At 39.2% G+C, this 14,502-nt stretch overlaps 5 protein-coding genes across 5 annotated transcripts; 3 read left to right on the top strand and 2 right to left on the bottom strand.

Annotated features, from left to right (window-relative positions):
• Positions 1-480: 480 nt before the first annotated feature.
• Positions 481-1,959, top strand: L201_003522 (uncharacterized protein; the record flags this gene model as incomplete). Its single annotated transcript, XM_066219275.1, has 5 exons — positions 481-543; positions 614-865; positions 1,010-1,508; positions 1,585-1,718; positions 1,789-1,959. 5 exons carry the CDS (start codon positions 481-483, stop codon positions 1,957-1,959), a joined length of 1,119 nt encoding a protein of 372 aa, XP_066075372.1.
• A 570-nt stretch (positions 1,960-2,529) lies between these two features.
• Positions 2,530-5,346, top strand: L201_003521 (uncharacterized protein; the record flags this gene model as incomplete). The annotated part of the gene is made up of 17 exons (XM_066219274.1): positions 2,530-2,631; positions 2,759-2,787; positions 2,943-3,060; positions 3,164-3,283; positions 3,348-3,458; positions 3,529-3,544; positions 3,615-3,632; positions 3,704-3,774; positions 3,832-3,858; positions 3,927-3,978; positions 4,054-4,156; positions 4,237-4,312; positions 4,381-4,421; positions 4,504-4,602; positions 4,690-4,744; positions 4,846-5,019; positions 5,149-5,346. The coding sequence occupies 17 exons, from the start codon at positions 2,530-2,532 to the stop codon at positions 5,344-5,346; spliced, it is 1,410 nt and encodes a 469-aa protein (XP_066075371.1).
• An 896-nt stretch (positions 5,347-6,242) lies between these two features.
• Positions 6,243-8,089, top strand: L201_003520 (uncharacterized protein; the record flags this gene model as incomplete). Its single annotated transcript, XM_066219273.1, has 8 exons — positions 6,243-6,325; positions 6,381-6,410; positions 6,463-6,558; positions 6,624-6,804; positions 6,867-7,176; positions 7,229-7,384; positions 7,458-7,812; positions 7,879-8,089. 8 exons carry the CDS (start codon positions 6,243-6,245, stop codon positions 8,087-8,089), a joined length of 1,422 nt encoding a protein of 473 aa, XP_066075370.1.
• A 724-nt stretch (positions 8,090-8,813) lies between these two features.
• Positions 8,814-11,660, bottom strand: L201_003519 (aconitate hydratase, mitochondrial; the record flags this gene model as incomplete). The annotated part of the gene is made up of 5 exons (XM_066219272.1): positions 8,814-10,650; positions 10,714-10,919; positions 11,015-11,044; positions 11,127-11,235; positions 11,473-11,660. 5 exons carry the CDS (start codon positions 11,658-11,660, stop codon positions 8,814-8,816), a joined length of 2,370 nt encoding a protein of 789 aa, XP_066075369.1.
• Positions 11,661-12,420: 760 nt separating this feature from the next.
• L201_003518 (cytochrome c peroxidase, mitochondrial) lies at positions 12,421-14,407 on the bottom strand (the record flags this gene model as incomplete). Its single annotated transcript, XM_066219271.1, has 9 exons — positions 12,421-12,508; positions 12,583-12,666; positions 12,734-12,787; positions 12,862-12,961; positions 13,025-13,086; positions 13,176-13,405; positions 13,482-13,621; positions 13,942-14,194; positions 14,294-14,407. The coding sequence occupies 9 exons, from the start codon at positions 14,405-14,407 to the stop codon at positions 12,421-12,423; spliced, it is 1,125 nt and encodes a 374-aa protein (XP_066075368.1).
• Positions 14,408-14,502: the final 95 nt, after the last annotated feature.

Raw genomic sequence — 14,502 nt, 5'->3', positions numbered from 1 at the left:
TACAGTCTGAAATAGAAATGACGTTACATGCTGATCCCCTTGGTGACCAATATAAATAATAATATAATATAATTGTTATAATACCGTGCATGACCGAATCCGTATATTAGTATTAACTGGAACTTCAGGTACCATCAGTGAATCACGAAATGTAGGGAATGACGTCAGTGCGCTAATCCTGACAACGTCACCTATTACACATCCTTTCAGAGTACCGTAAGTTGACAGTTGGAACAAGAAAAAGAACAAGATTACGGGTCTGGGTCTAATGGCTTTGGCTATTGGTTGGTATGGTAGTAACAATAATGTAGTAAGTAGCATATAGTAGTAGATCAAACTATATATAATTTGTGGTGTGCTGTACTTTGATAAATACTTTTATACTTTTTCCCCTTTTTTCATTTATAACAATTATACCAATTAGACAAGTAATTTATATCATCCCCTTCTCAATACCAATTTCACATCACTATAATCACAATGTCATTCGTTAGACCTGCTGCTGCTTCAATGAGATTAGCTGCTGCTCCACGAGCAGTCATGGTGAGTTGTCATGGCATTCTACATTGGTCCTATTCAGGCTGTATACTAACTCGCAACTACCATCTTTTAGCGACCTCGAGTATTACCAAAACGAATTTCCCCTATCACAGCTACAGCTTCATCTTCAAGAGCTTTCACAGCTAGAAGAACATATGCTACACAAGCTGAACAACAAACATCACAAAACACACTTTTGATGGCTGTTTTAGTCGCTGTTTTAGGTGTTGGTATTGGTGGTTTCATTTACCTCAAACCAGTTAGAGATGTCGCTGCTGCCGCCAATGCAGGTGTAAAGAGTGCTAAAGAAAATGCTTCTCAGCTTGTAAGTTTTGCTTTGCTGTATTAGATTTATAGCCAAAACAGAGAACGGATACCTAAGCTCCAAGGAATATCACCATCCTTATTGCCTCATGGCGGTCCTATGAGTATTAGTGAGCTGACGTCATACTACCTCCCTTTTGAATAGTCAACCGGTCTCTCAACCTATGCTCAAGCTGTTTTACCACCTGGAGCATTTGCATTATACAAAGTATTAGATCAACAAGAAGGTGGAATTGCAGGATTCTTATCAAAATTAAAAGGAAAAGATTTAGACGGAGCTTTAGATGAATTGAAAAACGTTGGTGGTGATGATGCCAAAAAAATAATTGAAAAAGTCCAAGCAAAAGTTAAAGATGCTAAAGGTAAAATTGAAGATTTAGATTGGAAATCATTAGCTGAAGAATTAAAAGATGATTTACCTGCTTCAGCACAAGGTTTAATCGCTGTTATCGGTGGTAAATTACCTCAATCAGTTAAAGATTTCGATTTCGATTTTGATTCTTTAATTAAAAAAGCTAAAGAAGCAGGTGGTGATCAATTGAAACAAGTTGAAGAATCCGCTTCAAAAATTTATAAAAAAGTTGAAGATGCTAGAAAAGATGGTAAAGATCAAGCTGATGCTTTCTTGAAAGGTCTTAAGGAAGGTGAGTAATCATATCTCTTTTCTATTTTTGAAACGAAACCTGGTGTGCCATCAGCTAATCAGTATCAATTATGCAGCCGCTCCAGCCGATGTTGATTCACTCATCAAACAACTCAAAGAAGCTGCCAGTAAAGCCGGTCTTCCAGCCGACACTGCTGAAGCTTGGTTAAAGAGTAAAGCTAAAGATGGTAAAGTCGACGCTGAAGCTTTGGTAAGTGATTGGAACCTGCCATTGACTTCCGATCTAGAGTGATATTCTGACAATGTCCCTTTTTATGTAGGCTAAACAACTCGAAGGTAAACTCAAAGATGTAGCTCAATACATTCCAGGAGAACCTAAAGACCTCATCAAACAAGTTGATCAAGTTTCACCTTCATTAGCTAAATTATTACAACAAGCTTTACAACAAGCTGATATCATTGATGAAAAAGGTAACAAGAAGAAGAACTAGACACAACCCAAATGAAATCATGGAATATACCCTTCAAAGATATCAAATCGGGATAGCAGTAGAAAAAGTATGTAGCTTATACAGTCTAAATAGGAAAAAATATGTAGTTTAGAATCAAAGAAACACAAAGATTGAATCATGCATTTTTGATAACCTCATGTATTTCTGGCATTGAATTTATATCCGTTGGAATGGCCAATAGTTTACTCGTCATGAACAATTTAAGGAAGGTGATTGACATTCAGGTACAGTCTTGACGATGAGATGACGTTTTGTGCGTGAAACAAATTATGTGTTTGTGCTATTTTTGGGTTTTGCTTAAGGATGCTGAATGCTTTCGAGCAGCTCAGTGATTGATTGCAGTATCGTTATGACTCTCTTACTCTCTTGTGTCCATCTCTTTTCCCCGCTATTTGAGACGTGAGAGAGTGTATATCAAGTTTCTCCCTATTCCACTTGATTTCATTTTCTGCTCTACTTGCAAATATCGCCTGGGAAAAACTTCCTATCAACACCTATTTTATTTTGATTGATAGATAGAAACTCAAAACTAAGGAACCGATTTGGAATATGTCATCTTTGTTAGGATTGGGATCAAAAGCTGTCAAAGAAATGAATCATGAAGTCGATTCTGAAGCGCATCAATTATTGAGGAAATATATAGGTGATAAGGTATGTCGTCACATGAATTTTTGCACATTCACATATTATCCAAATTCAGCTGGATGAAAGGGAACTTCATTCTTGTTCATCCTTGATTGTAATTATGGTTTTTGATGGTCGTGGTTTGATTTGATAGAAAGAATCAGATGAATCTGGTCCACAAATGTAAGTTCTACATGATAATGCCCCAATCTTGTCAAGACATATCGTTTTATATAAACACCTACACCGTAAAGGAGAAGGAGAAGGAGTCAAATGATGGAATGGGATTGAACTGATTATTTTTACCTTTGTGATCTTGATTCTTGTTATATCTTTAGTCCTGGTATTTTACATCCAGGTGCGACAGGTGTAACATACTGTACGGATAGAGCTATGGCAAATGGTTATTCTTATGATAATGAAGAATGGGCAAATTTAGGTCAAGGTGCTCCAGAAGTAAGTAAAACAAATTACTGTATCTTGAATCAGAAAGAATTCGATTTACCAATGGGCTTAATCGATTAGTATTGATTATTAACCAAAATGATAATGAAATTAGGTAGGACCATTGCCTGAAGGACCAGCTAGACCACAAACTATAGATTTAACTCAATGGGGAGATGAAGTTAATGAGTATGGACCTACTACAGGTATAAAAGAATTAAGGGAAGCTGTAGCTGTAAGTAAAGATCGAACTATTGATTAGGTTTCTTAGATACTGAATTTTGATGAACGAAATGAAGAAACTGTATAATGAGGAGTACAGACAAGGAAAAGAATCACAATACACTTATGAGAATGTTTGTATTACACCTGGAGGTAGAGCAGGTATGGCTAGATTAGCTGCTGTGATTGTGAGTGGTTTGTTAGGATTCTAAATATGTGTGATTCGGTCAAAGTTGATCAAATGTTAATTGAATAAAGGGAGATGTATATTGCGGTAAATTCTTTTCCATTTGAGATACGTTTTCGTGCAGGAGCTAAATTATCGGCATGATTATAATATGTAGGTTACCAAATACCTGAATGTGAGGCTATAAACGAGATATTTCTCTTCTAGAACATGATGAAGAATCACACTGACGGTCATCCCTTCAAGATACAACATATTCAGAAGTATTATCTGTGTTCAAGCGACTTATCCCAATTCCAACCGCTTTAGATGCTAAGGTAAGATATCAATTGGGTTTGGATTGAAGTGCATGGTAATGACATCGTTGTGAATAGGACAAATATAAACTCAATCTAGAAGGAGTGAGTGACTTCAGCTGGTAGAGTAGTTTCCGCGATGTCTTCTTTTTCTAATCTTGCCTTTTTCTCAGCTTAAAAAGGAGATCGAGAACCTCAATCTGAGCGTTGTCGTCGCTTCTAACCGTGAGTACAAACCTGCTCCCACTCCCTCTTCTGCTTGGAATACCTGACCAATACCTCGATATTTTGTTCTCACAGCTCGTAATCCAACTGGACAATGCATTTCAGGAGATGAACTTCGTGATCTTGTACATCTAGCAAGGGAGAAAACTACCGTTATATTGGATGAATTCTATAGTTGGTACGTAACTTATCAGCCGCCTGTCAAGTAATATATGCTCTACTGATATGGCTGCTTATTACTCTTTGTTCATTTCACAGGTACCAATATCCAGATGATCCAAAAGATTTAGGAACTTCTCTGAGTGGTGCGAGATATGTTGAAGATGTTAACGAAGTAAGTCCCTGCGAGATAAAGGTTGTATTGATAAATTGATCAAGAAAATGACCACCACATTCTCCTAGGATCCTGTCATCTTGATCAATGGTTTGACTAAAGGATTTAGGTGAGTTCATATGTCCCTTGATGCTGTTTGTTACAAGTTTCCGGATTACAAATCGTTACTGACATAACCTCTCATCGCTCAGATTACCAGGATGGAGAGTATGCTGGGTGGTCGCACCCAAGAGTGTAGTCAGCGCTATTTCACAATCCGGTAGTTTCTTGGATGGTGGTGCTTCTCATGTGTAAGTGGAAAGCCTCGACTGGAATAACTATAGTCAACAATCACTTTGCGAAGAGAAGTATTGACTTTTATATATGCTTATATTCAGTTTACAAAAAGCTGCTATACCTTTATTAGATTACAAGCGAGTACAGCAAGATAAGGTACGTTGAAACTATCTCTTGTTAGCGCTTTATTGTCCCCTCTTGCTACGATTAGATTGTTGTATTGGTTTATCTGAGTAAATAAATATCTGTTGATCTAGGTATCTTTACAAAAAGCATTCAGAATTAAGAGAGATCATGTTCTATCTAGATTGGAGAAGATGGGATTAAAAGTTACGGTACCTCCTACTGCAACATTTTACATTTGGTTAGACTTGAAAGGATTAGATAGTCCCTTAAGTAACGGTTTAACTTTCTTCGAAGAATTATTAAAGGTGAGTTTTAATTACATTACAGTGTCATTTGAAATACCTTCTTCTACTGCAATAAGAGAGAGACAAAATGTAAATAATGTATTGACAACTTGATATATCAAATAATTCATTTACAAAAAATTTCGATAGGAGAAAACAATTTGCGTACCTGGTATTTTCTTTGATATTAATCCATCATCTAGAAGAAATTTATTCCATTCACCATGTCATCATTTTGTGAGATTAAGTTTTGGTCCAAAATTATCTGAATTAGATAGAGGTTTAGATTCGATAGAAAGATTGTTAAAGAAACATAAAGAAACTCCACATTTATTAGGTACAAAGTAAGTTTACCTCTCCATCTCTCGATTTTATAATACTTGTTCATTTTTCCCAGGAACAAGAGGAGGAGGAGGAGAATATCGAGTTGATATTTATTGTTGTCAAATTTCCTTGTATAGCTTTGAACCTTCTCCTCACAAAAATTAGTTCTTGGGTAAAACAAAAATCCCAGTATCGCTAAAAATATGCAACGTGATCAACCTTTTTTCATGCATTTCATGCATTTCATGCATTTATGATATGTGTGTTCCAAGCGTCCTCCTGATTTGCATTGGAGTATACTGGAAGTTTAAAGACAGTAGTTACCATCTAATATAAGAAACCGTTTACGTCAAATCCTGATCTTTGTCCGTTTTCTACACTTTGAATATGGCTCATGTACTATACAATACACTTATCAGAATCGGTATATCATAACATATAATGGTCTTATTGGATTTACGGAATATTGGGGTAGTCGTACTTCATGTCGAGGATATGCCTTATCGTCAACTTAGCTGGATTAAACGGAATTAACAAAATAAGCCGTTCATTGCCTTGGCTCGGTAATTCTCGCGATATATTTAAGTGCCTTGTCAAGTCTCCGAAATATACGATGGAAGTAATCTTATCTCTACCATTTTGCGATAGCTGTCTAGTCTATCATTGGTGGTTTGAACTCTTATCTTTTGACCATGAAACTTGGCGTACCTGCCATGCCGTACACTTACTACATGTGATTGCAGATGTTGACCACAGATAGCAGAAGTCAAGCGTTTCTTATCTTCGGCTAGTATGATTGCTCAATCCTTTCGAACGCTCAGAAAATGTATATAATAGGTCAAGTGTACTGTATTTGAAGCATCGCAATGATAACTTTATACCACAATCATCATAAATCGAGCTTCAATCAATCGTGCAACATGTCAGCTCAACTAGAGAAACGTTTGGTTCGAAAATTGGATCTCCATATTATGCCATGGGTTATTGTAGCGTATTTGCTGAAGTAAGTGGACCGTTGCATCGCATTTCGAAGCTAATCTAAATATACCTGAAAATAGTTATCTTGATCGTACAAATCTGGGTAATGCGTGAGTATAGCATCATCCAAACGGATCGACGATCCACTGAAACTCTCCATAGACGAACCCTTAATAACGATAAACCGGGAGAATCGCTTGTAGAGACATTGAAATTGGCCGGGGATAGATATAACCTGGTAGTCGCAATCTTCTTCATGTGAGTTATTGCATCGTTCGTGTCCTGATATCGACTAGAGCAGTATTCGCTAAACTTCCGATCAGCCCATATGTGCTCTTTGAGTTCCCCAGTAATATCGCCTTGAAGTATTTCACACCAAGCAAATGGATCGCTAGAATCATGGTTAGCTGGGGTATCGTTACTATCTGCACTGCTGCAGTAAAGTCCTACACTGGTTTAATTGTGTGTCGTATTTTCCTGGGTATATGCGAAGCTGGTTTCTTTGTGAGTGATACATGATGTTGGACATGTAAAATCTGAAAACTGATAGTTCCTCATATACATAGCCCGGTGTGATGATGTACCTTTGTTTCTGGTATAAACCGTCGGAAAGGGGTACCAGAATGGCTATCTTCTCAGCATCAATCGCTGTTGCAGGTGCATTTGGTGGTCTGATCGCAACTGGTGTCTCCTTTATGTCAGGTTTAGGAGGACTTTACGGATGGGCTTGGCTATTCGTATTGGAAGGAATCCCAGCTGTCATTGTTGGTGTTCTTATCTACTTTTTCCTACCCGATTTCCCGGAAACAGCGAAATTCCTGACCGAAGAAGAGAGAGAGTTGGCTATAACTCGAATGGGTCCATACGCTCCCAAAGGTACGCCTTCTACGAAGTAGTCATTCCGCCCGTGCTAATCAATACATGTCAGGTACCGACAAGCATTTCGATAAAAAAGACTTCTTTGCTACCATAAAGTCTTGGGATTTCTGGATCTTCTCTCTTCAGTACTTCCTAATGACTAATTCCCTCAACGCATTTGGATATTTCGCTCCTACTATCATATCTTCAATGGGATTCAAAGGCTGTAAGTGGGCTACGAATAATCTTAGCTCGAGTACGATTGGATTCAGCTGACATTCAACTCTAATCCCACTTAGATAAAGCACAACTTCTCACCGTTCCTCCCAATGTTTTCGCATTCTTCGTCATCATTGGTAATTCCTGGTGGTCCGATAGAAGAAAGGAACGACCAAGACATATCATTGGAGGCCTTGTCTTAGTAGCTATCGGCTATATTCTTTTAGCATCTGTCAAAGGTGTTGGAGGTCGATATGTCGGAACTTGCTTTATTGCATGTACCAACGCCGCTGTCATCCCTTTTATCGCTTATCGAACAGCCACTGTAGCTGGAGCCACGTCAACAGCAATCGCTACTGGAGCCATGATCGCCATTGCCAATTGTGCAGGAGCTGTAGCGCCGTATCTATTTAGAGCTAAATATTCGCCTCACTAGTGAGTTTGTATATCTCCTTTTTGGCATCTCATCGATCTCGTGACTTACAGTACTCTTATTTTTAGCTATCCTGGATTATGGACACTCTTTGCCATGATAGGCGCTTCGATCGTTATAACAGGCTGGCTGTGGTTCAAGCTTGGTGCATCCAGTGAATACAGAGAGTCTGGACAACAAGAAGAAGGGGAATACGTCGGTACAGTTATACTACCAAACGTTGGGTCGAAAGAGGACTCGAATAATCGTGAAGAGGGGGAAAAGGTGGTCGCTGTTTAATGCGTGACTTACCAGTACTATAATGGACTATAAAGGACAAATCTAACCCTCTTCGTACATCCATCTTGTTCTCATGCATTTTCTTGAATTGCATTGCAGTAACGTCTCACGACTTCGCTCTTCTATATGAAAGATAACCATTATGCTAAATCAAACGCGTTTCTAACTGGACTCGGCCCAGAGTAATGAGATTCGATATATATGTATACATGTGTACGAGTGAGAAAGTATCACAAGCCTCCTAGATCTGAAAAGTGATATTGAGGATGCAGTAAAAGTGACAAGCATAGCATTTACAACGAGCCGGAAAGTAAGTAACAATGAGAACACTGCAATCTGCTGGTACAGTACTTAGATGGACACATCAAATCTCAGATCGTCGTGCTGTCCTAAATTCATGCGACCTCGAACATATTTTTGGAATCATAAATTTTGTGGCATCGAGTTAAGACATAAATACCTAAAATTCGTATTTTATTTACTTTATTTGTTGTATTGATACTTCTTTATGAGAAAGTTCAAACAATTCCAAAACATACCAAACTGACAGAAAAGAAAAAGATCGAAAAAACAAAGATGACAAAAACGAAAAGATGCTAAGAGAGAAATGGTATGAAAGTTGATTGTGATATATGCTAAATTATATTGCTACTGTTGCTACTCGAAACAAATGATATGAGAATCTGACTAATGAAAACCAAAACCTATTATATCATTATATAACCTATTGGTTTCTGGCTTTAGCAGCGGCAGCCATTTTGTTAAGAGCAGAACCAGCTTTGAACCATTCCCATTGACCTTCGTTAATTGATGAGGTGGTTAAGAATGAATCTTTTGAACCGTCTTTGTGTGTAATTTCAACTTTAATATCTTGTCCAGGTTTGAAGTCGTTTAAGCCAACGATAGATAATTTATCTGAACCAGAGATTTTGTCGTAATCGGCACCGTTCTTGAACCATAATGGGAGCATACCTTGTTTCTTCAAGTTGGTTTCGTGGATACGAGCGAATGATCTACAGATAACGGCTCTACCACCCAAGAATCTAGGTTCTAAAGCGGCGTGTTCTCTAGATGAACCTTCACCGTAATTTTCATCACCTACAACAACCCATGGGATGTTTCTGTCTCGGTAGTAGGCACCAACGGTTGGTACAGGTCCAAAGTCACCGGTTTCTTGGTTTAATACACTGTTGGCTTCTCCACTGTCAGCGTTGATGGCACCGATCAAACAGTTTTGAGAGATGTTTTCAAGATGTCCTCGGTATTTCAACCATGGTCCACCAGCTGAGATGTGATCGGTAGTACATTTTCCTTTAGCTTTAATAAGTACGGGAGCGTCGATGATATCTTGACCATCCCATGCTTTGAAAGGTTTGAGGAGTTGTAATCGATCAGATGAAGGGGAAACGGCAACGTTGACAGTGGTACCATCTTCAGGTGGTGCTTGGAAAGTGTTTTCACCAGCATCGTAACCTTTAGCAGGGAGTTCGAAACCAGCTGGGTCGGAGAACTTGAATTCTTTACCATCGGCACCTTTGAGTGAATCGGTCAAGGGGTTGAAAGTAAGGGAACCAGCGAAAGTCATGGCGGTGACAAGATCAGGGGAAGCAACAAAAGCGTGGGTGGCTGGGTTGGCATCGTTTCTACCGGTAAAGTTTCTGTTGTATGATGAGATGATGGAGTTGACTTCACCCTTCTTAACATCTTGTCTATCCCATTGACCAATACATGGACCACAAGCGTTGGCAAGAACAACACCACCGACGTTTTCGAAAGTGTCAACGAAACCATCTCGAGCAATGGTAGCTCGGACTTGTTCAGAACCGGGGGTGATGGTGAAGATGGATTTAGTTTTAAGACCGTGGTCGGCAGCTTCTTTAGCGATGTGAGCAGATCGAGACATATCTTCGTAAGAAGAGTTGGTACATGAACCGATAAGACCGACTTTGAGTTCTTCTGGCCAGTTGTTCTTCTTAACTTCTTCAGCGAATTTGGAGATAGGGGTAGCAAGATCAGGGGTGAATGGACCGTTGATGTGTGGTTCAAGTTCAGAGAGGTTGATTTCAATTCTTCGATCGTATTCAGATCCTTCATCTGGTTGTAAATTGTGGTTGAATTCTTGAGCGTAAGCGGCTTGTTGAGATCTACCGGTAGCTTGGAGGTAGGCAGCCATTCGTTTGTTGTAAGGGAAGAGAGAGGTGGTAGCACCGATTTCGGCACCCATATTACAGATGGTAGCCATACCGGTACATGAAAGAGACTCTACACCGGGACCGTAGTATTCAATGATGGCACCGGTACCACCTTTAACAGTAAGAATACCAGCTACTTTAAGAATAATATCTTTAGGTGTGGTCCATCCAGACATTTTACCATCAAGGTAAACACCAATAACTTTAGGAGCTTTAAGTTCCCATGGAATACCAGCCATAACATCTACGGCATCGGCACCACCAACACCACAAGCGACCATACCGAGACCACCAGCGTTAGGTGTGTGGGAATCGGTACCAATCATCATGAGACCTGGGAGAGCGTAGTTTTCGAGGATAATTTGGTGGCTATATAACAGAGGTACGAACATGTCAATTAAGATCTCGAATTATGACAGGAGAAAAACTCACATAATACCAGATCCAGGTTTCCAGAAACCGATACCGTACTTAGCACATGCAGTAGCCAAGAAGTCGTAAACTTCTCGGTTAATGTCAATAGCTCTAGCTAAATCTTTTGGTCCACCAACTTGAGCTTGAATCAAGTGATCACAGTGTACTGAGGTTGGTACGGCTGTTTGAGGGAGACCGGCAGACATGAATTGAAGGATAGCCATCTAAGAGACGCACAGACTGTGAGCATGTCATATTCATCAAAATGACGCGTTTGATGGGTAAAATCCCCGAATACGCTGAAGATCATTCAACTTACTTGAGCAGTGGCATCTTGACAAGCAACTCGCTTTTAACAGAAAACAACAGCAAAATTAGCTACATACTGGAAATTTGGTAATTGTAGAAAACGTGAAGAAAACGCCACTCACGTCAGGTCTGAGTTTAAGGTAAGAAACACCTCGTTCAATATCTTGTTCATGAGGATTATCTAAGTGACCGTATACAATTTTTTCGGCGAGAGTAAGAGGTCGGTTGAGTCTGTAAGGAGTAAACATGTCAGCAATTCTTCATCTTAGCACAGTGAAATGGATGTTTGTAAGAATCGGTAAAGAGGTGGAGCCGGTGGGAAAGAGCGAATCATATGAGACTCTTTTCAATTCTCCACCAGTCCAGCAAATTTGTGCACATCGTGCAATACAGTTCAACTCCTGGAACTGATCTTTCCGAAACTCTCTGGATAGAATGAAACGTGTGGAAAGAGAATTTCAAACTCACCTTTGTCTGACTACTTGTAAATTACTTTCAATTCTAGCGTAATTTACGAATTTACCCTTTTCAAGGTTTGACATTGGTACTTGTTTATCACCTATTGATGATTGTACAGTTGCCATTGATCTAGATAACATAGAAGATCTAGATGTTAAGGATTGAGCTCCTTTTACTAAGAATCTTGAGGAAACCATTTTGGCTAATTTAAATATATTCTAAGAGGATGGGATATAAAATCAGAAGGGAGATATTTGGGTAATACTGATCTAACTTCAATTATCAGTACGTATATATAAGAGAATAATCGACCACCTCTCTAAAGGTCGTATTAATCTTTTGATATAAACTTTGTTTGGTTATTGGTATGTATGAATGAAAAAAAGAGAAAGAGAAAAGGAGATGTAAAAGATGAACACGTTAACAAATGGTAGGTATAATATAGATGCCTTGTGATTGAATTACTCCATGCAGACCATTGTAGTGTTTATTATGTATTCCTCGTAATCTAATAGGTTGATCAATTTATGCGTCATATAACCGTAATAATCCGACCAAAGCCGTGGCAGAAAAAGCGAGATTTATTGCCACATCATTGTGAATTATCACAATTACTTCGGTTTTGGTCGCTCGTATATAGCCGAAGTTGTACAACTAGCTTTCGGCCGGTTGGTTGAACCCATACACAAACATATCTTTTGTCCTGTCACAAAATAGACGAACCTCAATTTACAGCGCTTCTCATACGTTAATCAAATGCTGACACAAACAACAACATCTACCTTCATAGGCTATTGCAATGAATGTCCGAATTTCGGTCAAAGATGAATGTGGGGCTTTGCCAAACTCATACACATGTACATGCATTTTGTATCATTTTATATTAGAGAACCTATATAACCTTAAGATATCGATACAAAATCGCTTCACTCGAAAACAGCCCATATACTATCTGATCTATTGACTACCCATGTTCCAAGCTTCACCAGCGAATTGAGATGTTGGTACACCAAGTTCAAGGAGTTTGGCGAATGCTTTGGAGAAACTAAGCATATATAGCAAATCATGATTAGCGAGATCGGCAAAATGGATCCATTGCGTAAAACCATCTTGACTCACTCGTTGAAGAAGGCTTGTTCATCTTTAGCGTAAACATCAACGAATTTCTTGAAAGATTTGTCTTTGACAAGAGCCATGTCGGTACTGCATGAGAAGGGGGATGTTAACAGCTGAACCTAGATGTTGAAAAAGTAAACATGATTAGACCTACGGAAGCATCATAAGGGATTTAGTCTTTTTGTCTTCGTATTGGGCGGGACCTTTCCTGTAAGTGACAGCCATTCCGGTCAGTATCTATGTGTATATACAAGACTGATGAGTACGCTGGAAAAGACTTACCATTTTCTCCATTGCCATGGTTCATCTTGAAGTAAGGTGTAGTATTGGTTAGAGAAGGTTACAGGGGAGAAAGTCCATGGACCTTCGAAACCGGATCGGTCTGGATATCTGAAATCAGCTTTCTGCACGAATGGTCATAGAATTAGTACGAAGGAAGACCTACCGGTGTGACATCTACCCATGGCGTGAGCACCTGAGAGAGCTACGATTTCTTGATCATTGAAGCTAGATATGGAGGTAAGGAGTTAGCAGAGATATCCTTAATTGGTGGAAGCAGACAAGTTGATGAAGAATACAAGATGGTCTCAACTTACCCCATTCTGTAGAAAATGAATCTCAAGTGATCTTGAGCTTGAGCGGCATCAGGTAATCTACCATCTGGAGTAACGTGATGTTCGAAACCATCGATTCTTCCTGGTCTCCAAGGTACAGTTGGACCACCTGATTCTTGAACGGCAGCAACACCACCTAAAGTCCAAAGATCACCATATGAAATCCATGGGAATTCATCTTTAATCTTTTGCATATGGTCTCTTGCGATGTTCTGATGATATTGAATATTTTGAGAATTAGTATATTCGTGAGAATCCTGTATGCGGAAAGAGAATGAAAACACTTACCAAACCATTGTTAGCACCGTGAGTAGATTCAGGTTTGAATCTCATTGTAGCGTAGTTTGATCCACCGGTGTTATCTTCTTTGTTGTAAGTTCCTGATGAATGCCATGCTAATCTAATGAGGACAGGAGCAAGTGAACCGTCTATAAAGCACAGTACGTAAGTTGCATCAGTAAAACACAGCGCTTCTGGATACTACAGAATTATCGACACAAATGCCTTCGAACCCGTAGGATATCACGACACAAGCTTGAAGGGGACGGACAGGGGGGTAAGGCAATGGTCGGGAAATGAACCAGTAAGACGATGGGAGGGGGAGTGAGATGAGTAAGGGAGGAAACAAGCGTCGAAATGAGGAAAGACAGGATAAGGCAGGCAGTGAAAGGTATAAGAACAGGCGTGACTCATGTGTAGCAGAAGAAAGAGAGAGGTATCATTGAAGAAATGAGAGAATAAAACATACCATCATAACCCTCTTGTTCCAAAGTTTCAGCGATTTTATCGTAAACTTTTTGATAATCTTTTTGACTGTGTCTTAAACCTAATTTACCTTCTGCAGCTGCAGCGACACCTCTTGCAGCTGAACCAACTTCTTTAGCAGTTTCTCTTGGTGTACCATCTGTACCATAAAAGAGATATGCTGCACCTGCTGCAGCTAAACCAACACCAGCTAATAAGTATGGTACGGATGATGATCTAGGAGGTGGTGGTGGGTTCTAAGTGAAATCATGCATAGATCAGCTTGAGCACTTCTAACTACATAGTATATCTCTGAAGTAATTCTGCTTTGATGTATACACGTTGGGTAAACTCACTACTTCAGGTCCACCAGAAGCGAATCTTCTTCTTACGACTTGAGTTCTAAGTTGAACAGATTGTCCAGCTCTTCTAGCACAAGCTGTTCTAAGCATTGGTGTTCTCAAAGACATTTTATCTACTATATATCTAATATTAGCTTCCTATTGCAGAATTATGTATAGTGATAACAATCCAAATATATAGCATGCGTGTTTGGGATATATAG

The sequence above is a fragment of the Kwoniella dendrophila genome, chromosome 4, assembly GCF_036810415.1.
Source record: "Kwoniella dendrophila CBS 6074 chromosome 4, complete sequence".
Taxonomy (NCBI): domain Eukaryota; kingdom Fungi; phylum Basidiomycota; class Tremellomycetes; order Tremellales; family Cryptococcaceae; genus Kwoniella; species Kwoniella dendrophila.
The sequence above is the reverse complement of the archived record's forward strand: the minus strand, read 5'-3'. Positions and strand labels throughout refer to the sequence as shown.